At 36.5% G+C, this 23,253-nt stretch overlaps 1 protein-coding gene across 1 annotated transcript; it reads left to right on the top strand.

Moving 5' to 3' along the window:
• The first annotated feature begins 1,691 nt into the window (after window positions 1-1,691).
• LOC129902946 (uncharacterized) lies at window positions 1,692-16,948 on the top strand. The gene is made up of 3 exons (XM_055978393.1): window positions 1,692-1,912; window positions 1,991-2,147; window positions 16,538-16,948. Coding segments are annotated over exons 1-3 (273 nt in total). The 5' UTR covers window positions 1,692-1,797; the 3' UTR covers window positions 16,539-16,948.
• The last annotated feature ends 6,305 nt before the right edge of the window (window positions 16,949-23,253 follow it).

The following is a 23,253-nucleotide window of genomic DNA, read 5'->3' as shown; positions in this document are numbered from 1 at the left end:
ACCGTTTGTATCTCATATAACAATTATTGTCTCCAATATAAATTTATTTTTACTTCAAATCAATTCTTAGTTTATCATTTATGTTCACCAAATTCATTATTTTTTATCAAATTTATTACTTCTTCATTCAAATCAATATTTAATAAAAAAAAATTCTATCATTATATTGAGTAGAGAAGACTAATCACTATGGTTTGTGACATTAATTGCAAAAATAATTTCCTTAGCTACTAACAACTTGGACACTACAAGTTATGTTCAATTTTATTTTTTTATTGAATTAATTAAGGTTTGATCAATAAATATTGTATTTTTTTAGAATAGCTTTGTGATAATATATAATGTGATTTTATAAACTTTTGTTTATTTGGTAAGATTGTATAAACAATTGAGATAATTTTGATAGTTTTACAACTTATGAAGTTTTTATGTTTATGAGAAAACATACAAATAAAAAGTCCAAATTATATGTCCAAACAAAACTTCAACTTCATCTCATAATTTCAAATCATAATTTCATATCGCACGGCCAAACGGGCCCTTGAGTTAAAAAGGAAAAACGTTAGGGGGACCAACTTTTTGTTAAGTAGTTTGTAGTATGTGGGAATTCCCACATCGGTGGCCAAAGGGCACTTTTGTGCCAATATAAGGTCAGCCCACTTAGAGCCCGTTTGGATTGGCTTTAAGTTGGTCAAAATCAACTTAAAACCACTTTTCAGCTTTTGGACGTGTTTGCCTAATGCTAACTTTAAGCCAGAAAGTTCTTAAAGTCAGTCAAAAATGAAAAGTTAGGATTCCTAACTTTTTTTTTCTAAGTGCTTAAAGTCATTTTCTTTGACCATGAAAATTACTTTTATATCCCTTATATTTTAACTAAATTCCAAACTACCCTTTTTATTCTTTTAACCCTAAAATTCACATAATTTTCCTCATTTAAGCACTTTTATCCAAACACTCAACTGCTTATTTATAAAAATAACTTTCAGCACTTTAAAGTTCTAAAAACACTTCATACATAAAAGTTACTTTTTTTAAGCCCATCCAAGCGGGCTCTTAGTCTAGATAATTGCATATATTTTATTTTGTAATTTATTTAAAATTTGAATTAATATTTAAATTTTAATTAAACAAAAAAGTTTTGTTTGTTTAGGAAAGGAGCACTCTTCTGAAAGGTCTCTCCTTAATAGACTCTATAAATACGATGAATTCTCTATTGTAGTGCAATTCGATTGCATATAAGTTTTAGACTTTGTTGATCCTGATAGAGTATTACTTGTAATCCCTTAAAGTAATACATGCAATAACTCTTGAAATATAGTGATCTGTCACGCCTCAAAACTTTAGAATTTCTCTGTAATTTCTTCTAACACTTTCAACTTTCAACTTTTTTTTTAAATATTAACTTATTTTAAACACTTTTTTGATTCGTCAAATACTTTCAAAAATTAAAAAATAACTTAAAAATTGATTTGACCAATTTTTAAATCAATTCAAACAGACCCACTCAACCCATATTTGATTATTACTTTTTGATGATTTTCACGAATTATGATTCATAATTATAAAACAAATATGACTTTGTAACTAAAATTACATATCTAAATAAAATTACTCAAAGTAATAATTTTAAATCATGGTTTCTAAGTTGATAATCCTACCAAGTACCTAAAGCAAACAAACAAATTATAGGGAGCAACATGACTTGTTGATAAAATTTAGCGGTAGAAGTATAATTTACCCTTCCGTCGTCCCTTGAACGAAAATATTTTCGAATTAAATTCCATCCTCAGTTGAATCATGGAATCATCTTCTTATGAGCTGAATGCCGCCGTATCATCGTGGGAATTTCTCAGTTTATTCCTCTTTCGTCCCCTTCTTGCTGTCGTCTTCGTCTTCTCCTTGCTTCTATTAGGTCTGTATATTATTGTAAGAATCTGGAATTTGGTTCATTAATAAGAATAACAATTTGATTCTGAGATTGGTTGTGCAGGTTGGTTTTTAGCTTGGAAATTAGTGCTGGTTCATGTACCTTTGGTCCAAGAAATCTTTGGTTTGCGGAAGAAACCCGTCAAGCCGAAACCTGAAAATCGACGGCGGTTGACTCAATTCTACAACAACATGGACTCACAATCTTCTTCTTCCCAGTGGTAAAACCTTTTCTAGTATGAGATTCTACAGCTTCACAACTATTTTTTTTCTTATTGTTGTTTTGCAATCTTTACAGTTATTCAGTTTTTTTTTTTTCAAATAAATAAATTGTGGGTAGGGAATTACAAGGTGGGAAATGAACCCTCACCAACAAGGTGATCAACTGAGCTACTAAGATCTCCCTTGTAGTTATTAAGTTGTTTTACCACAAAATACTTTAATTGATAATATTCTCGTTTGTATGCTTTGGTTAAAAGGATATGATGTAAACTTGAACAAGTAAACTGATTTAAGCTAAAGATTTGAAAGAAATCTATAAAGCTAAGTATCATCTTATTTCATAAGCTCAAATGAGCACAATACTCATCCATATACTTCAGACTACTCCATAGGCGTACAATCATAACCAAAGTGTTAAGCATAACTTAAAAAATAGGTGGACTCATCTGGTAGGTTTACTTCTTAACTATGTCTAACAACTTCTTAGTCCTTATTACTTTCGCAATTGATGGTACTATAAGCTGGATCATATCAAACATCCCCCTAAAAAACTTCCTTTATCCTCGAGGGAGAAAGAAACCTACACAACATTTGCATCCTCCCATGTTTGGTTGATGTTCAAGAAGCTGTTCCCGCTGAACCAGAAACAGAGTCACTGGCCTATTCCCTTTCTGCATCATCCTTCTGACTAGCTCTTTAGCCGGACGAGGACAGTAAGGACTGGATAAATTCGATATTGGAGAATACACTATCTTATTTGGGGACTTCATTACAGGGTTTGAACAAAAACACATAGAAGGTAGGATTTTTTTTTTGAAACTGGTAACGTGTATTCTTCAGCATTAAGGCTATGTTGGCCACCTCCAAAAGTGTGCTTACATAGATAGCTAATTACAAAAGGCCTAGGAAATCCACTATCTGTATTTCATTTACTATACATTGCTCTTTACACCAGAAACATAAAGTAGAAATACATTTCCCTTTGATATTTTGAATGGAGTTTGATCTTCCTTTGAAAATTTTCTCATTCCTTTCCTTCCATATGTCCACTATATGCAAGCTGGGATAGTTTTCCACCATTTCTTCTGACTTTTGCTCCCTCCACTTCTAATCCAGCTGCTCAATAGATCAGCAGTGTGCTCTGACATTGTCTAGCTTTCCCCAGCCAAGGTAATGAATAGGGACCAGACTTGGGAAGTTAACTTGCAATGGAGGAAAAGGTGGCTGTTTGTTTCATTGGCTTCCATACAAAGAGGGCATATGGAAGCTAAATGAAATTTCCTTTTCTGTAATGCCTCATGGGTGAGACATGCCTTTCTTACTACCAGCCAGGAGAAACATTTTACCTTAGTAGGTACCATGCTTCTCCAAGTAGCTCTCCAAGGTCCTCTATCTCTTCCTGTCATCTCTAGAAGGCCCCTTTTGTAGACTTTGCTGACTGACAATTTGCCATCAGTGTTGTGACTCCACTTGATGATATCAGGCTCTTTGGTAGTCCCTGTGAAGGTTCCTATTCTGCCAAGTAGTGCAGCCACTCTTTCAACCTCCCAATCGTTCAAAAACCTTCTAAAAATTAGGTTCCATCCTTGAGCTGTCCAGATGTTCTCTATTGTACTATTCTGGTTGGTGATGATGTTGAAGAGGCTGGGGAAAGCCTCTTGCGGAGTGCCCTGACCATCCCAGTCATCCTTTCAGAAGAAGAATTTTTGTCCATTACCAACTTGGAAAGTAATGTCCTTCCCAGGTTGGTCCAGAAAAGACCTGATTGTCCTCCATAGTCCAACACCATAGGTGTCAGTGGACTCATCAGTGCACCACTGCCCATTTTTTCCATACTTCTGTTGTATTGCATTCTTCCACAGGGCTGGTCTATCTTCAGCATATCTCCACAACCATTTCTTCAGCAGACTACTGTTTTGTAGCTTCAGGTTTCTGACCCCCATACCTCCATGCTCCTTACTCTGTTGCACTGTGTTCCATTTCACCAGATTGAAACCTCTATGCTCTTTTTTACCATGCCATAAGAAGTTTCTTCTCAATTTATCTAGAACTTTGAGTACTTTAGGAGGCATAGGAAAGAGAGACATCACATATGCTGGTAATGAGTCTAGCACAGAGTTGATTAGCTTCCTCCTAAAGATAGATATTGTGCCTTCCACATAGCAAGCTTCTTTTCTGTCTTCTCAATGATGTTGTCCCAAATCTCTAATGCTTTATGTTTAGAACCTAATGGAAGTCCCAGGTAAACAGTAGGCAGTTTTCCCACTCCACATCTTAAAATGTTAGCTAGAACCTGAATCTGAATTACTACATTGATAGGAACTTTTTCTCCAGTTTATCTTCAAGCCTGAAATTGCTTCAAAGATGACTAGCACTAGTCTCAAAAAACTGATTTGCTCACTAGTAGCATCACAAAAAACTATTGTGTCATCTGCATAAAGTAGATGACATATCTCTAGCACTTCCTCTGTCCTGCTCCCTACTCTAAAGCCTTTTAGCCATCTCCTTTGTATTGCAATCTTCATCATGCTATTGAGGCCTTCCATGGCTATGATGAATAGAAAAGGGGATCAGATCCCCTTGTCTTAGCCCTTTTTCTGCTAAAAAAAACCCAACTGGTTCTCCATTTACCAGAATTGAGAACTTGGTGGTTTTAATGCAAAAACTTATCTAGTTTACCCATCTTTTTCCAAAACCCATTTGTCTGAGGATGTTGAGTGAGGATGCTGAGTAAGAACTTCCAGTTGATGTGGTCAAATGCCTTTTCCATGTCTAATTTGCACATCACCCCTGGTTCTGAGCCTGTCAATCTAGTGTCTACACACTCACTTGCCACCAAAGCTGTATCCATGATTTGCCTTCCTTTAATAAAGGCCATTTGATGAGGGTTTGTTAGCTTATCTATCACTCTCTTTAACCTTTCAGCTAGTACTTTTGCAATGATCTTGTACATTCCAGTGATGAGACTTATTGGTCTGAAGTCTCTCACATCAGTTGAACCCACCTTTTTTGGATAAGAGCTACAAATGTGGCATTGAAGCTCTTCTCAAAAATCTATCGCGAATGGAAATTCTGTAGGGTGAGTAGTATATCTAACTTCAACATTTCCCAGAAAGCAATGAAGAATGACATTGGGAATCCATCGGTGCCTGGGGCCTTGTCAATGGTAATACTGTTTAAGCCCTCTAATATTTCATCCTCTTCAAATTGTCTTTCCAGCCACATCTGCTCTTCTGTGGAGATCCTGGTGCTCCCTTGGAGGGTGAAATCAGGTCTCCAATTCTCAGATTCCTTGTAGAGTTTCTAATAGAAGCTCACTATGGAATTTTTTATTTCTTCAGGATCAGTAACTTCAGTCCCCTCAACTTTGAGGATGTCAATGGAATTGAATGTTCTGTGAGCATTAGCTATCATGTGGAAGTACTTTGTGTTTTTGTCACCATTTTTGACCCACTGTACCTTGGATCTCTGTCTCCAGGCAATTTCCTCATTTCTGGACACCTCTTCAAACTCCATAGCCAATTGAATTTTCTACAGTTGTTCATCATCTATCACGAGTTGGATGATTTACAGATCTTCTTGAGCACGAGGTGGGCTATTTTGTTAAACTTGCATGTTGAGATGTTTCGGGTGAACAGGTATCCTTCAAATGAAGGTTCTCTACCCAGAGGAATGGTGAATCGATGTTGCTGCATTGAGTGAATTTTGTTGCATATGTATGTATTTATAACCGGATGCATGTGTTTTACTGTTATGACCCTTAAGATCTATCATGATAAATCTCATGTTATTGGTGGCTAGTCCCAAAGAATAAAGACCAAAAGAAAAAAAAAAGCTAAAACCTATCGGAGAAAGGTGGGCCTTTTTAAATCTAGATCCTTGTGCCTACTCCATTCTTATATCAGATGCTAGACCCGACCTGCTATCTGATGAAATTAATTCCCTGCACAAAATCAGTGCCTCTCCAGCAATTCTCTCAGCTGAGACTAAATGCAATGACCATTCCGATGTAGATGATGAGGTGGACCTTGAAATTGTGTTGCAAACACTATTCAGAAGTGTGATTCCAGCACCAGAGAGACCACTGGTTAGTCAACCTAACTCCGACTTCTTCTCTCACTCTAGTACTTCTCTCTCCCATGAAATCAAGTAGGTTCGAACTCTCACACAATTCAAAACCCATGTGATAGTGACTTTGAGGTTGACCAAAATTGTAATGATAAAGGCATGTAAGTTTTCCGGTGTCAACATGTCTCGCTTTGATGATAAAGGCATGTAAGTTTTCCGGTGTCAACATGTCTCACTTTGAGAATGAATTTCTGGACATTATCCATTGTATGAAGCAAAGACGACAGGTGCAACTACGGCAAAAAAATCAACATGCAAACAAAAAAAGAAAAAAGAGATCAAATAAGGATATAGAGTTGGAGAAACTAAAGTTCTTGGTCAATTATGATGGGGTTAAACTCTGAAAGAGGTGGTGATAACACTGAAAAGGGTAGGTTTTTCAAATCTTATTCTAAATGAAGCTACAGATGCTCATTTGGAATGTGCGGGGTTAAATGAAAGCAATAAAAAGGAAACTCTGAAATCTTTAATTCGCAAGTGAAAAGCTGATATAGTATTCCTTCTAGAAACCAATATTGAGGAATGGACATCTAGCTTATTGCAGGTGGGAGATACTGTATGCCTTCAAGAGACCAAAATTGAGGAATGGACATCTAGCTTTTTGCTAAAGGTGTGGAACTAGATGGATTGGCTGGCTGAATTACAATCTAGTGGCAGTAGTGGTGGGGAGATAATACTATGGGACGAGAGAAGTTGGAGCTGTATAGGAGTGCAACACGGATCCTATGCAATTTGTTATATGCTGGAAAGTGTCCAGGAGAATTTTAGGTGGTGTTCCACAGGGTGATTTGGCGCACTCTTATAGTCTTTGAGACTTTGGATACTGCAGGTGTTTTAGGGTTAAGGAGGTTAGACGTTCTATTAGCAGGATGAGAAGGGGGAGAGTGATTGGGCCCGATGAGATTCTTGTGGACTTTTGGAAGAGCATTGACAAGGCAGGTTTAGAGAGGTTAACTAGGTTGTTTAATGTTATTTTGAAGACAGCTAAAATGCCTGATGAATGGAGGCGGAGTACTAGGGTTCCATTGTACAAGAACAAGGTTGATATATCAAAAACTGTAATAATTATAGGGGTATCAAATTGCTAAGCCACACTATGAAGATATGAGAGAGAGTGGTGGAGTTGAGGGTGAGGAGAGGAGTGTCAATCTTAGAGAATCAGTTCGGATTCATGCTGGGGCAGTCGACTACTAAAGCCATCCATCTTATGTAGAGACGGGTGGAGAAATTTATAGAAAGAAAAAGGGATTTTCATATGGTGCATTGATCTTGAAAAAGCATATGACAAAGCTTTGATGGATGTTCTTTGGAGGTGTTTGGAGGCTAAAGGTGTCTCGATGGTGTATATTAGGGCGATAAATGACATGTATGATGGAGCCAAGACTCGGGTTAGGACGGTGGGAGGTGACTCAGAGCATTTTCCTATTGAGATGGGACTATATCAAGGATCTGTACTGAGCCCTTTTCTTTTTTCCTTGGTGATGGATGAGTTGGTACGGTCTATTCAGGAGGAGGTTCCATAGTGTGTGCAATTTGCGAACGATATAGTTTTGATTGCGGAGATGTGAGAGGTTGGCCATGAATGGTTTCAGAAGAGGTAGGGGTAGGCCGAAGAAATATTGGGGAGAGGTGATCAGACAGGACATGACGCATTTACGACTTACCGAGGACATGACCTTAGATAGAAAGGTGTGGAGGACACACATTAGGGTAAAAGGCTAGTACATAGTGGCATTATTCCCCCTTATTCGTAGGCGTATTAACGCACTATGATTTCTTGTACTCTGATTTATGTTATTTATGGTATTTATGTTATTATCTAATAATATCTACTGTTTTTTGTGCTTTGATTATACTATTGTTTGGACCGCTTTCGTTATCTACTTATCTACTTTTAATATTCTTGTCTGACCTTTTTCTATGCTTTTATTGAGCCAAGGGTCTTTCGGAAACAGCCGTCCTACATTGGTAGGAGTCAGGTCTGCGTACACTTTACCCTCCCCAGGCCCCACGATGTGGGATTTCACTGGGTTGTTGTTGTTGTTGATGATGATGATGAGACTCGGGACAAAGTTAATGATAGGTTGGAGGTTTGGAGACAAACTCTGGAGTCCAAAGAGTTCAGATTAAGCAGGGCCAAAACTGAATACTTTGGAGTGCAAATTCAGTGTTGCGATGGATGAAAAGGGCATGGAAGTGAGGCTTGCCACTCAACCTATCCCTAAGACAGAAAGCTTTAAATACCTTGGATCCATCATCTAGAGCAGTGGGAACATCGACGAGGATGTCACACATTGCATTGGAGCAGCGTGGATGAAATGGAGGCTTGCCTCTGGAGTCCTGTGTGATAAATAGGTACCACTTAAACAAGTTAAGTTCTACAGAATAGTGGTTAGACTGGCATTGTTATACGAAGTGGAGTGCTGGCCATTAAAGAACTCTCATGTTCAAAAAATGCATGTTGCGGAGATGAGGATACTGAGATGGATGTGTGGACACACTAGGAGTGATAAGATTAAGAATGAGGTTATTCAGGAGAAGGTGGGAGTGACCTCTGTGGCAGACAAGATGAGAGAAGCGAGACTGAGATGGTTTGGACATCTGTAGAGGAGGGGAGGTGTTAGCGGTTGGATTTGAGGGTTATGCTGAGGGGTAGGGGTAGATGGAAAAAGTATTGAGAAGAGGTGATTAGACAAGATATGGTGCTACTCCATATCACCGAGGACATGACCTTAAATAGAAATGAGTGGAGGTCGCGGATTAGGATAGAAGGCTAGTAGGGATAGAATAGGGTCTTGCCTTGTGTCGGTTTAGGATTGGTCGTAGGTCTAGGCGTGCCATTATAGTTGTGTTGTTATTGCCTTTAATTATCACATTACTTTGCTATCGTTATTGTTCTTGTCTTGTAAAATTTGCATCAGTTTTTTTTTTTTTTTTTTTTTTCCATTATGCTATATATATATTGTTTTTCTCTCTTACTTGGGGCTTTGACTTTTGAGCCGAGGGTCTTTCGGAAACAACCTCTCTATCTCCATGAGTTAGTGGTAAGGTGTGCGTACATCCTACCCTCCCCAGACCCCACTTGTGGGATTTTACTGGGTATGTTGTTGTTGTTGTTGTTCATCATCTGTCAAAAGTCTGATATCCTGAATGGATTCCAGATTTCCCACTTGTAATAGAATCTGACCTTTCCTTTCGTTCCAGTTATTCTTGTTGGCTTTGCTCCATTCTTTGAGCTTGACTTTCAATTGACTAAGCTTAGAAACCAATTGAAAATCAGGGCTGCCAATGGCATTGAAGCTGCTCCACCATTCTTTCACCTTGTCTATGAATCCTTCCTCCTTAAGCCACCAATTTTCAAATTTGAAATATGATTTCCTATGTTTCCAATCACCATAGGATAGTAGGATGGGGTTATGGTTCGAGCCAAGTTGTGGGAGAACACTTTGGCTGATTGTGTAGAAACTCTCATCCCATTGGGAAGAGAACAAGAATCTATCTATTCTTGTTGCACAATTGTGATTTTGACCTCTCCTCCATGTATAATTTCCTCCGGAAAGAGGAGGCTCCAGTAACTCAAGATCATTTATGCATTGGTTGAAATCTTGGAGAAACTCCCATTCCGTTGGGAAGAGAACAAGAATCTATCTATTCTTGTTGCACAATTGTGATTTTGACCTCTCCTCCATGTATAACTTCCTCCGCAAAGAGTTGGTTGAAATTCGCCATGGCTCTGTTTATTCTGTTACAGTTTGTCCTTTAAGAGGGAAATCTAGATACATTAAAGTCCCCACAGATCACCCAGGGCCCTTCACATAATCCTCTAATAGCTGAGAGCTCCCACCACAATTCTTCTCTTTCTTTTCTGTTACACTCTGCATATACAACAGTAAGATACCAAGTCAAGTCTTGGCTGATCCCAGATAGTTTACAAGTGAGCATCTGATTGCCGTTGTCGATGAGCTCCCCTTTCCATTCCCTCTTGTCCCATAGTACAATGATTCCACCACTTCGACCAATGGAGTCCATCCATACCCCTCCAACCCATCTGTTTCCCCAAAGTTGCTGAAAATATTCTTCCACTATCCCCCATAATTTAGTTTCTACGAATACATAGATGTCCGCTCCTCACTGATGAACTAAGGATTTTATTCGTCTCCTTTTATCCTCATTGTTCAACCCCCTTCCATTCCATGTTAAGATTTTCACCTTCATGATTGCATTGTGGTTGTGGTCTTCCCCCCGCTTCTTGATTCACTACTTGGGTCCCCATCTTTCTATCTAATTTCAAAAATTAGATTCCTGACTTCCTTTGGGACTTGTTGAATGGGGTTGTCTGGCTTGATTGTTATAGCTAGAGTCTTTTCTAATCCCCTTCTTTGGTCTAATTTCATAAACAAAGCTTCTGCTTCTTTTTGACAACCATTAAACAGTACCCCAAATTCTTTGCTAAGCTTGATGATGTTGCTTTGCACCCATTCCGTTGATCTGGCCTCAACCTCCCTACTGGATTCACTTGAGTCGGATTGAATTGGAGTGGGTTCATCACAGTTCAGCAATTGTGTGGCCAAAATCTCCCCCGTGTAGTCTGCCTCGTCACTTGCAATCAAAGGCATTGAGGTGGCATGAGAATTTTCCAGTTCTATTGTCAGAATTATGCTTTGATCCTTTTTACTGCAATGGATTGTGCCCTCCAGTTCCATGCAATTGTCGATCTCTCCCTTGTGCAGATTTGCTGATGTTATGTTCTGAAAATTTTGAGATACAAAAGGCTCTTGAGGAAAAAGTTTTTTGGGCCAGAGGGTTTAATTTTTTGCCCACCTATAGAGCCCAAAACAATTCCCTTTAAGGTAGGATGTAATACTAATTGTTCTGGTAAGCAGAGCTTATAAGCCGCATTTCTCATCTTCGGAACAATTTGATAGGTGCCATAGTATTTGGAAGAAAGTTTAGAGAAATGCTTGCTAGACAAAATCAGTTGTCTGTATGGTTGGATCTTAAGATAGACCGAATCTTCCACCTTGAAAACTGCTTATCTGATCTCAGCTAGTGGGCTTGGTCTACCATTTTGTGCTGAGATCTGGATAGATGAAACATTGAAACTTAACGGCAATTTGAATTCCATGATAATTACAAGTTAAAAACTTCTTCTATTTCACTCACTTCAGTCACCTTGAACATAAGGTAAATGCGGGGGAGGGGGTTGGCCATACAAATCTTCCTTAGGAGTGGTTTGGATGGGAGGTGGTATTATACTACCATTCTACAAACTCAAATAGAGTGCCCAAACTGAAGGTGAGTCAGAGCACTAATATATTAAGTAGGTCTCCAAATACCTGTTAATAACATTAGGATGCAGTGGATGTGTTCAGGGTAGCTCCTTGTATGGTAAATAGTTCTTGCCATAGTTTATGAGTGAAAATTGGATTCCTATCACTTACAATATCCTCAGGCATCACATGAAGTTTGAAGATATGCTGAATGAATATCCTGACAATATCCACAACAAGCAGAACAAGGGTGTGAGTGACAGTGCTAGGAAGTATGCATGTTTAGTTCATCTATCCACCACTACCCATTTAACTTTCCTTCTGATGTAGGCAACCCTTCAATGAAATCCTTACTAATGCTATTCCAAGCTAGTAATGGAATCTGCAGAGGATGTAATAACCCATGATAGGCAGAATGATCATATTTACTTTTCTGGAACACATCACACTTCTTCACATAGTTCACTGCATCTTCTTTAAGACCTTTACAGTAAAAAAAAGAAAAGCAACCACTTTCTTGTAGGTGTGATCAATCCCAAAATGACCACCAACTACAGAGTCATGCAACAACTTCAATATTTCCATCCTTAAAGATAAGGTAGACCCACCACCAAATTTCCATTTTCCCTTCTTGCTGACAAGGGTATAACCTTTGATATCCTCCTTGAGGGCATCTAACTTATGAATTACTTGACCAGTTTTATATTTGTATTTCAGCTATCCATTATGGCCTGCAGTAGATTTGTCCTCACTGTGGACAATGTAAGTGCAGCTGAGAACTTTGGAGAAGGCATTTGCAGCTTTGTTCTCCTTCCCCTTCTTATACTCAAATCTCAGAATCATATTGCATCAACTTAGTCACCCATTTTAGTTGTGCTTCATTTGTGCAATTTCAGTTCTAATAGGAATTTTAGACCCTTTTGATCAGTCTTGACAATGAAGTGTCTGCCTACCAATTACTAACCCCACCTTGTCATAGACATTATTAGAGCTAACAGTTCTTTGTCATGCACATGCACAACTTGGTGTTGAGAAGATATGTCCTTGCTTAAATAAGCAATTGATTGCCCTTTTTGTATTGGTACTGTCCAAATACCTACATCATATGCATCTGTCTCCATAGTGAAAACCAAGGAAAAAAATCAGGTAAAGTCAATACTGAAGCTGAATTTAAAGCCTTCTTTAAAGTTTGAAAAGTTGCAGTTGATCTCTCAGTCCAATTGAACCCATCTTCTTCAGCAAATCAATTAGGGGTTTGTTAATCTGTCTACATCCTTCTATGAACCTCTTGTAGTGCCCGACCAACCTTAATAATCCCCTCAACTGTTTGGTGTTGGCAGGCATGGGCCGTTGCTGAACTATCTGAACTTTTTTAGGGTTAGTAGAAACCTCTTTGACCTAAGATGCAATGACCTAATTCAATGCTTGCTCTAGAAAAATGACTCTTAGATCTTTTGGCATGAAAGTAACCCTCAAATGTTTAACATTCTCCTCCTCCAAGTTCTTATTGAAGATCAAAATGTCATCAAAAAAGATCAAGATGAATTTCCTCCAACTCTCCTTGAAGACATGGTTCATTAAGATCTGGAAGATAGAAGGAGCACTAGTTAGGTCAAAACGCATGGCTAAATATTCATATGTGTCCTAAAGTCAGTTTTGTGGACATCAGTTGGTGTCATTATGATTTGATGATAGCCAATCCTGAGTTCTATCTTTGAATACTCATATAAACATCCCAATTCATCCAACAACTCTTAAATGATGGATATGTGATACTTGACTCTGATAGTAATATGATTTAGAGTCCTGTAATTCACAGTCTTTAGCTGGCATATTTCTTGCCTACCAACACCACTAGAAAAGCAAATGTGTTACAAACTGTGTTGTATCAGGCCTTGTATTGATTTGGTTGGACCTTTCCTTCAATGTGATATGATCAAATTGCCGTATAAAGGGAGGCAATTCTTTTGGTTCAATGAATACCTCCTCATATTCCTTCAATACCACTACTGGGTTTTTCCTTGGTCCTCCTCACTCTTCTCCTCTTTACTCTTTCACAGTTGAGCATTGCCATGGTTGACCCTGACAGTGTCAACCATCTTCATTTTAAGTATCACACCCTTTAGTGATATAAGTTTTCCTTGATGCTCAAACAACATAGTCAACTTCTTAAAGTTAAGCACGATGTCCCCCAAGTCAAATAGCCACTACACTTCGAAAACCATGTCACAGATACATAAGGGTAAAAAGAGGAAGTCAACATTAAATGCAATGCATTGCAGTAATCATTCTAGTCCCTAGCACATTCCTAATACTGGCACTGAATTCCCATGTGCCAAGCTTCATCAAGGAGCTCACAAGGGTCCACCTTCCGGCCCATCCTAGATACTTAAGCACTATAAAGGAAGTTGTGAGTGGAGCCAATATCAATTAAGATGTTGAAAGGTCTCCTTTGGCAATAACCAGTAACCCTCCGTGTTGTATAACCTTTGCCCTATTAAGAGCATCAATAGAGATTTCACACGCCTTTGCCATCCATTCCAAATTAACCTGTTCTCCCTCCACTACTTCCTCTGCTACCTCTTCCAATTCCAATAAGAACAACTGTGCCTTGGCCTTGTACGCATGTTCAGGTTGATATTTCTCATCACATATATTACATAACTCCTTGACTCTCTTTTCACTCAACTCAGTGGAACTCAAACTTTTCTCTTGATTTTGTCATCCAAGGTAAGTTGAGTAGGCTTGGACAAATGATAGTTGGCGTGGTCAGTGGTTTAACCTGAGCATAGAAAGGTAGTAGATCTGTTATTATTGGAGTTAGGAAATGATGTAGAACTCTTCATATCTTTCGATTGCTCAAGAAATATTGATTCTGGCAAAGAAATAAGGTCTATGAATTCATACAACACCACTAAATTCTGGCTTCAATCCATTTAAAAATATGTTGATAGCATGGTTAGGATCCATATTAATCCTAGTCATGGCTCTATCAAAGGATTCCTGAAATCCAATCACTCCCCCAGTTTGTTTCATGAAACAAGCTCACATATGGGATCATCATATTAACCCCCAAATCGATTAGCCAAAGCAAAAATATACTCCTCCCAAGTAGGAGGCGGAAGATGTGGTCTACTCCTCATGAAGGTCTGATGCCACTGGAAGAGCAATATCATCGAAGTGTACGGATACCACTATCACCTTCAGATGAGGGCGAACTTCATCGAGAAAAATTGTTCCACCTTATATCACCAAGCTTAGATATCCTTCCTAGTAAATCCAAGGAACTCAATCTTTGACAACCTAGTGAAAGGCTGAGAGAGCTCTTGGGGTAAAAAAAAGGTGTTATAGCGAGCTGGAGTTGAAGAATAGATGTTTTGAGAATTTGGGCAACAGACTGGGTTTTGAGGTGTAGGGTTCATATATAGTTGTTGTATACACGGGGTGTTCCTTATAAAAAAAGGTATATATTGATTGCTTGTTCTAGTGACTTTAGATTATCTCCTCTGCCACTCTTAAGTAATCTTAGAATGGAACTTCATACAATTGACATTAGTTCTTTTTATGCCCATATCTATAACATTAACCACCCCAAATAGCCTAGCCTTTAAAAAGTTTATTCTTTCAATGTAAGTATCCATATAACCATCACAAATACCCTAATCTATCTTAAAAGTTTACTCTTTCTATCTAAGTATCCATTTTGTATGCAGCTCTGTTTTCTTGAAATTCATGAAGAATAATTTTTTATGTGTCAAATTATTCTCTCTGGTGCTGTGAGAGAGTCGCACCTTGTTTGGATGGTTGTTACCTGTTGTATTGTATTGTTAGTTTAAATACAATATTTGTTTTGATTGTTACTTAAATTTTATTGTATCGTATTGTTTAAATCCATTGTTAGGTAACGACGAAAAGACCCATTTTATGTAACGACCGATTTGGTGTGATTGCATCGTTACCTTAATATTTTCTTCTCATTTTGTCTTTATTTATTATTTAATAATTATATTTTATCTTTTACCCTACCTTTTCATAGTAGCTCTATTCCGTATCCTATTTTTCTTGTAAGTTCTTCATTCAAATCATGGATGTGTGACATTATGTAACGACGGAGAACGATACAATCTATCCCAACATTGTATTCATTAAAACAATACAGTATGATACAATACAATACAACACAACACAATATAATACGATACGATACATTATGAAACAATACGTGACAACCAACCAAAGAAAGTGTCAGTGAAACTGCCGACTTTTGATGATCGGTCTTTTCTATTTAAAATCACCCCATACTTTCTCATTTACAATCCTGAATGCCCCAGTGTAATGTAATGATCAGTCCTTGGTGGTTGAAGACTGATTGTCTTGGTCTCATAAATCACAAACATACCAGTGTTTACCTGTTAGATGAATCCTTAAAATCTGATCTTTCTGTGTGTCAAAAGTATCATTCATGCTAGTTAGGTACTACAGAGTTGTTACATTGGTCACATAAAATACTGTAGAAGCGAATTCGTTGACACTCTTGAGTTCTTCACCTCTATTTTCAGTGTTGAAATCTTAAGGATGCTGTCACATATTGTTGTATTATTACGTTTTGCCAAAACATCGCATATCTTTTTGTTAAGAATCACATTTATTGATGCAAAAGCTTTTTCTTCCTAAGTAATACAGCTTATATGCTGTTATATGATTTAGTTTTTGTTGATGATTTTAACATGATAAACTGTCACATTTTGTTGTATTATTACGTTTTGCCAAAACATAGCATATCTTTTAGTTAAGAAACACTTCTATTGATGCAAACGTTTTTTCTTCACAAGTCATTTCAGTTATATGTTGTTGTATAGTTTGTTTTTTTTCCTATCAATTTAGCATTATAAAACTCTATTTCAAGCACAAACATTGTAAGAATTGTGTAGATACCTGCTGAGCTTGCATATATCATTTTTGGGGCTTTTTGTGATTTAGTTGGACTTTAGACTGTATAGGTAAGCCGTAAGCGTAATGGTGTCGATGATTAGAAGCTGAAGTTTCTTGTGCTTTGGGGGAGTATCAGGTGCCAATCAGCACATTTATCTTCAGCTGATCCTTGTTTTACATTGAAAAGCTCTTATAATTTTCCACATATGTAATGCTATTTCATTAATGTATAACATATTAGTTAGTGATTGCAAGACCAAACATTTTGCAATGAAATCAGATAATAAGGCAGAGCCAGGGGATGAAGAAGATTATGGAGCGTTTGGCAGATGACTGACACTATTTTGAACTGCATTTGGAGAGAAAAGTGTCCGTTATTTCTTTATTTATTTTTACTTTTTTGTTAAGTTGATATGTTTCAATTGTAAATATATTGTGGCTTGGTGTAAGCGGTTGATGATTCTACTGGATATCAAGAAATACAAAAGCTATGCAAATCGTCCAGAAACCTTAGATTTGATCCTGTCTAGGTGGGCTAAATATCAGTAAGATTAGTGAGTGTAAACTAAATTTGATGAAGCTGGGAAATTCTAGTTCATTTGAAACAAGGCATTAGTCTAAATCGTAGGTTATGGATTAAATTTTAATTATGTCATTCTAGTTCTTTTTTGAGAAAGTACATAAAATTGCTCCCCAAAACTTACTTTAGTGCTGTAACTTTACCCCCCTTAAACAACTTACAAAGGAATTAAATATCCTTAGAGGCTGACGTGGCAACTAAAAAATTTGTAAGCGCGTAAATAACAACAAAATGAAGAAGGAAAAATAAGTGGGTGCCACTTTGTCTTGTTTCAGCCACCTGTTCCATCTATTCTTTTCTCTCAAAATGTTTTAGCTCCCTTTGTTCTCACTGCCGGCCTCACCTCCGAAAAATGTTGTCGAATCAACAAACTCAACCACACCGGATCTCACCCCAACCTCCTTTGTTCCTCGTTCATCACTGTTAAAAGCTCACCAAATCTCGCTAAGAAATTTCACCATGCTGGCAACCATGGACAAAACGTCGGCCATACCCTTTTCCTTGGCTTTCTTCCAAGTGAGCCACCATCAAATCTGTCGATTTTGTGAGCCTAATATAACAACAAAAACTCCGGCGATTGTCCTTGAAGCAGTTGCCGACTGTTAAGATTTAACTTTCAAAGAACTTGCAAATAAAAATATGAAGAAATAATAAGTTAAACAGCAAAAAATGAAATTGAAAATAAAAATTGCCAAGAGTATGAGCAAGAGTAACACCAGCAACCCCCTCTCCAACGATTTAAGCTTGCCGTTGAAGTAGTTGCCGGCGTATAGTCCTTTTTCCTGTTTTACACACAATGTTCGTCAAATTATTAGAAATTATGTTGTTGGATATTTGCAAAGGGTAACAACTACTTTTGTATTGTATTGAATATTGAAATAATGAAGATGATGGAATGATGAAGAAGATGAGTGGACAATGAAAATGAGAACAAAAAATGACATGGAAAAAGAAAAAAGAAATGAAAATTAAATTTGCTCACTATCTGACGTGTTGTCAATGTGTCACTGGAGTGGCGCTTATGTGGCGTACCTGCATATGATGAAACGGATGTTGTATGTAAAAGGTGATATTTAATCTACTTGTAAGTTGTTTAAGGGGTATTTAAACGCCCATAAAGTTATGATGCTAAAGTGAGTTTTACGGACAAGTTTAAGAAAGATTTAATATATTTATTTTTATTTTTTAGTTCCTTACCAAAAGAAAAGATTATGGTGCAATGAAAAACGAGTTCAAAAGTTAAAAGATTATTTTTAGATAAATAAGTTCAAATCCCATTCATGCAGCTGCACTAGTATAGTAATTAGTATGGTGTAGTGAGAAAGGAGTTCAAAAGTTAAGTTTATTTCATATACAATAAAAAATTACACATTTATCAATTTTGTATAAGAGGCGTTTATACACAATTTTACACTGTTATATAAAATTATACAAATTTATATAAAAATTGAGTTTCGTCTCCTGCAAACTTCAACTATAAAACAACACTGAAATGGGTCAAATCTTCATCGAATAATTTTAAATACTAACCACAACTTCAAAATGATACCTCAATGAACTCCATCGTCAATTTATCAAAAATTTCTCATTTGTGAGTTTTGTAATCTTCATTTTTTTTACGTTAGTTCACCTAATAATAACTTTTCACAGAAGATCTAATTAGGAACATAATGCTCGAGTGATAACGAAAGAAAGATTATATGTCAACATTCATTTCTAATTTACTAATTAAACTTTACATTACTTTTTTTTGTCTTCTACCTAGAACATTAGAATTAAATAGTATTAAGTACTATTTTGGAAAATGTTTAGGAAAACAACTTTAGCATTAAAAGCGCAAAATTTATTTTAGCACTTTAACTATCCGGGTTTTTAAATATCATCCTTAACATTTTTTAAGTGAATTTAATCACACCCAAAAAGGTAACGTGGCAAAAAAATAAATTAAAAGTGCGTATTTTTTTAATAGAAAAAAGTGATTTCATTTATGTATATAGTATAAACAAATAAAAAAAATAAAAAACTCACCCTACGCTAGTGTTTTGGACAGTAAAAGGCGACAAGAGTCTGCCTCGCCTTGTGGCGAGGCAAGCTGCGAGGCACTCGCCTTTTAAAATTGCATATATAAACATCCAAAATCACAATAGCAATAACATATATTAGGAAATATTTCAATTCAAAAACTAATAGTAGATACTAAAAGTCTAAAACTTGAATGACTCATAATTCATAAGACAATTGACAAACAATACTAGAACTCTAAAAGTCTATTCTTTTTCAAGATTATCAAAATCTTGAAGATCAACATCCATTTCATTATGATTATATTGTTCCTCATCTTTTTCCTCCTCGGATTCTTCATCAATTAGTGTCCGAGTACTACTTGAACTTGTAGATGTAGTTTATACTCCTTTTCCCTAGTCAAGTGCCCTTGATCTCGAAGGAATTCCCCAAAGACCATGGATACTCTCGTCAGATCCAATTGCCGTAACAATAGTACCCTAAGTAAGATCACCTTTCTCATATACTAGTTCATCTTCTTCATCTTCAGGGAATCCAACTAACCATTCATTTGACTCATCAATATCATCCAAGACAATTACCTCAATGGTATCACGAGCATCATAACGTTGTTTCAATGTTCTCTTGTACATAATGTACACTAAATCATTGAGACACGATAGTACAAGCCTATTTCTCTTTTTAGAATGAATCTGTGCATAAATGGTAGATATTAACTAACAAATATTAATAATAATATAATATGGATATTAGGATATAAATATTCTTCTTACGTATTCAAACACACTCCAATTTTGCTCACATTCGGATGAGCTACAAGTTTGACTTAACACTTTCATGGCAAATTTTTGTTAGGTTGGAGTTTGACTACCAATTAGTGATCACCATTCAACTATAAAAAAATAAATTTAAAGGTTAATCATAAGTATAACTAATTCAAATAACTTAAGTAAAGCTATAGTATAAAGAACTAAATCAACTCACTTACCCTGTGACCTTGCATCTTTGGCTATTTGAGCCTGACCACAACCAAACAGTCCATAAATATTTTTGTACCTAGGAAGCTTAGTGACTAGTAAATCTTGTGTTGTTATATCAGGGTTCTTCTTCTCAACACATGCATGATAACCTGTCCACACATCTTGATGCATAGTGCCATCTTCCTAAGCTTTATAAAATAAACATGGGTTTAAAATATGGCCTGCAACATGCAAAGATTGGTGGAGTTGGTGAGTCCACCTTGCATCAATGATTTCAAACACTTTCTCATATTGCTTCTTAACTCCACCAAAGGCCCGCTCAATAGTTTCCTTGAATCTATCCATTACTTCATAAATATATAGCCCATTGATTTTTTTTTCTCCCAATCCACCAAATGAAGCACTGTTGTCAAAAGACCACAAATTTTAAGTGCCCGAACAACATCATTCCAAAAGTGGGCAGGAATAAGAAGGTTGACAACATCTTTTCCCAAAGTTTCCTTTGCAAATATACTTGAAGTCCATTCGGTTGAGAGGATTAGAATTCTAAAAATTTTCTTTTGACTGTACATAGCTCTCAAAGTCAAGTAGGCCGTTGCAAATCTTGGCTTGGCCGGTTTCACCTTAGTTCTTTCATTGGTGAATTTTCTCATCAAGTTTAACAACAACGGTCTTTGACTAATGTAAAAATTGGATCTTGATGACCTTCTTAAAAACTGTTAAAGTAATATTATGATAATTAGTAGCTAATAAGTATTAAATATTAACTATAAAGAAAGTTAGAGAATATGAGAGTGATATTACCTGAAGCATATGAGTTAATCTTGAATATATCACCAAACATCAAATTGATGCAATAAGCAACATATGGAGTCCAATAAATGTGTGGGTACACACTCATTATCATGCTTCCTGCTTTAACATTCTCACTAGCGTTATTGGTGACAACTTGTACAATTTGTTCAATTCTTTTAATAGTGCTCTCAAACAAGTTGTACATTTTGATAGAATTGGTAGATTCATTGTTGCATCAACAGAATCAAGAAATACACTACCGATTGAAGAATTCACCAAAAATATTGATGATAATTTTATCTTTTCGTGCCGTCCATTTTTCCATCATAATGAAATATCCAAACTTTGTCCATTGCAGTTTATGCTCATCAGCAATTTTGTCCACTTTTTTACCTCTTTTTTTAGGTGAGTAACTCTTATTTCATGAAAGGTAAGAGGCTTCATTTCGAGGTCATGTTGTCCTACTGCCTTAATGAATTTATTAAATGATTCTAATTAACACAATTAAAAAGGATCTCCACATCGTACATTCATAATGCAAAAGCACTTACCGTGTGCACCTTTAGAATTTTCTTGGTGTCATCAAATTCTGCTCTCTTTTCAAAGCCTTCCTTTTATTGTGATTTTTGTGAAAAATGAGACTAAGAGGACCTTTCGTCACGTTCTTCCCCGTGGATGATTTACTTCCGCTAGAAAATATCTTTCGAATTTTTGAGGGAGACATCATTTCACCATATTTATCCATATCATCATCATCATCAATATTAACCACAGGTTCTTCTTGCTGCCTCACCTGAAATTTTGTATTACACATGAATTTATTTTGCACACGAGTCCTTATTTCTTCTAACTTCCGTCGGGTAACTTGGACATTGTTTTACATTTTTGTTTTCACCATCAAATGTTGCTTGTGTCGAGTAATACCACCATTATAAGTAGCTTTAAAAAACATACATATAACTAAATCTTTTATTGATCCTTGCATACCATAATTCCATCCAATGTCCTTTTTTGCTAGCATCAGACTCCATTGAAATCACTATTTATGAACAAATTAATACTATGTTAATTAGTCTAAAACTAAATTTAGCAGGGAAAAAATAAATATAGAAAGATTAGATTTTTTAAAGAAAATATAGGTAGATTTTACAGTAGTCAGTAGCTCCAGTCTCCATAAATAAAAAATAGAGTATTAAAAAACACTGTTGTGCTCAGTGCATATGAAAGAAGAAGAAGAAGAACAAAAGAAGAAGAAGAAAAAAAGAATTTGACTACATTCAAGTGTTGTCACGAAGTATAGGAGAAAGCAGAAAAAAGAACTAAAGAAGAAAAAAAAGCTAAAAAATTACCTACTGATTGCGAACTGGAGAGAAGAGGGTTGCGAGCTAGAGAAGAAGCTCGCCGACTGCAACTGGAGAGAAAAAAGAGAGTTGAGAGTTGCGAAAACTCAAAGCTCCAAATAAACCCTAATAAATCTTTTTAATTATTAAATCAGAGCTATTCTTTTTTAAAATAACAAACATGCAACGCCTATAGCGCCCCACCTCGCCTCACCTATCGCATATCTCCATTTTCTCGCCTCTGCTCACCATTTTGAATGTTCCCTTGCCTTGGTTGTAATAGGAAAGGGCCTCGCCTCGCCTCGCCTCGCCAAAGGCGCAAAGGTGCTCGACTTTGAGAACACTACCCTACCCCACCTCTTTTTCCTTGGGGAACTCCTAACAAAAGCACCATGAGACGGGGCTTTTCTCCCAAACATCTCCAAAAAGATCAAGAGGGTGCGTGTGATGCACTTCCCATTATGAGAGTGGTATTATAGTGTTAGGGTGAGATTAAATTCTCTTAAAAGTTGTTAAGGGGTTATTTAAATGCCCGTGTAGTTAAAGTGTTAAAGCAAGTTTTGCTGCCAAGTTTAGGGGGGATTTAATGTATTTACTCAAATCTATATTATATGTTGAAATCTCTTGTCATATTTGTGTGTTTATTTTTTGATATTTTAAATTTTCTTAATAAATTTTTTTACTACACTAATTGTCCTGATCTAAACAACAAAGGAGTTCCTCTGAAAGTGTCATGACCCAAGACGGACTGTGAATGGCTCCCACACTAACCCCTCTAGTGGGAGAATTAAAATTACACCCCAAACTAGCATCCTAACACGAAAGTAGGCATAAAAGATGTGGAAATAGTTTTTATATAAGTTTTAATCTGAGTTCTCATAAACTCAGGAAATAAATTCAAACAACAAGCATAATATGGTCAAAACATGCAAAAGTCAACTCTCTAGAACTTGAAAGTTATTGCACCAAAACTACTAGGTAACAAGTCTAAGAGTAAGGGGATGCAACTCTAAAAATAATAATATAAGAATATCTGAAAGGTCTAGTCCAAAAGGATT

Source organism: Solanum dulcamara, chromosome 9 (genome assembly GCF_947179165.1).
Source record: "Solanum dulcamara chromosome 9, daSolDulc1.2, whole genome shotgun sequence".
Classification (NCBI taxonomy): Eukaryota; Viridiplantae; Streptophyta; class Magnoliopsida; order Solanales; family Solanaceae; genus Solanum; species Solanum dulcamara.
This window is presented reverse-complemented; position numbering and strand designations above follow the sequence as displayed.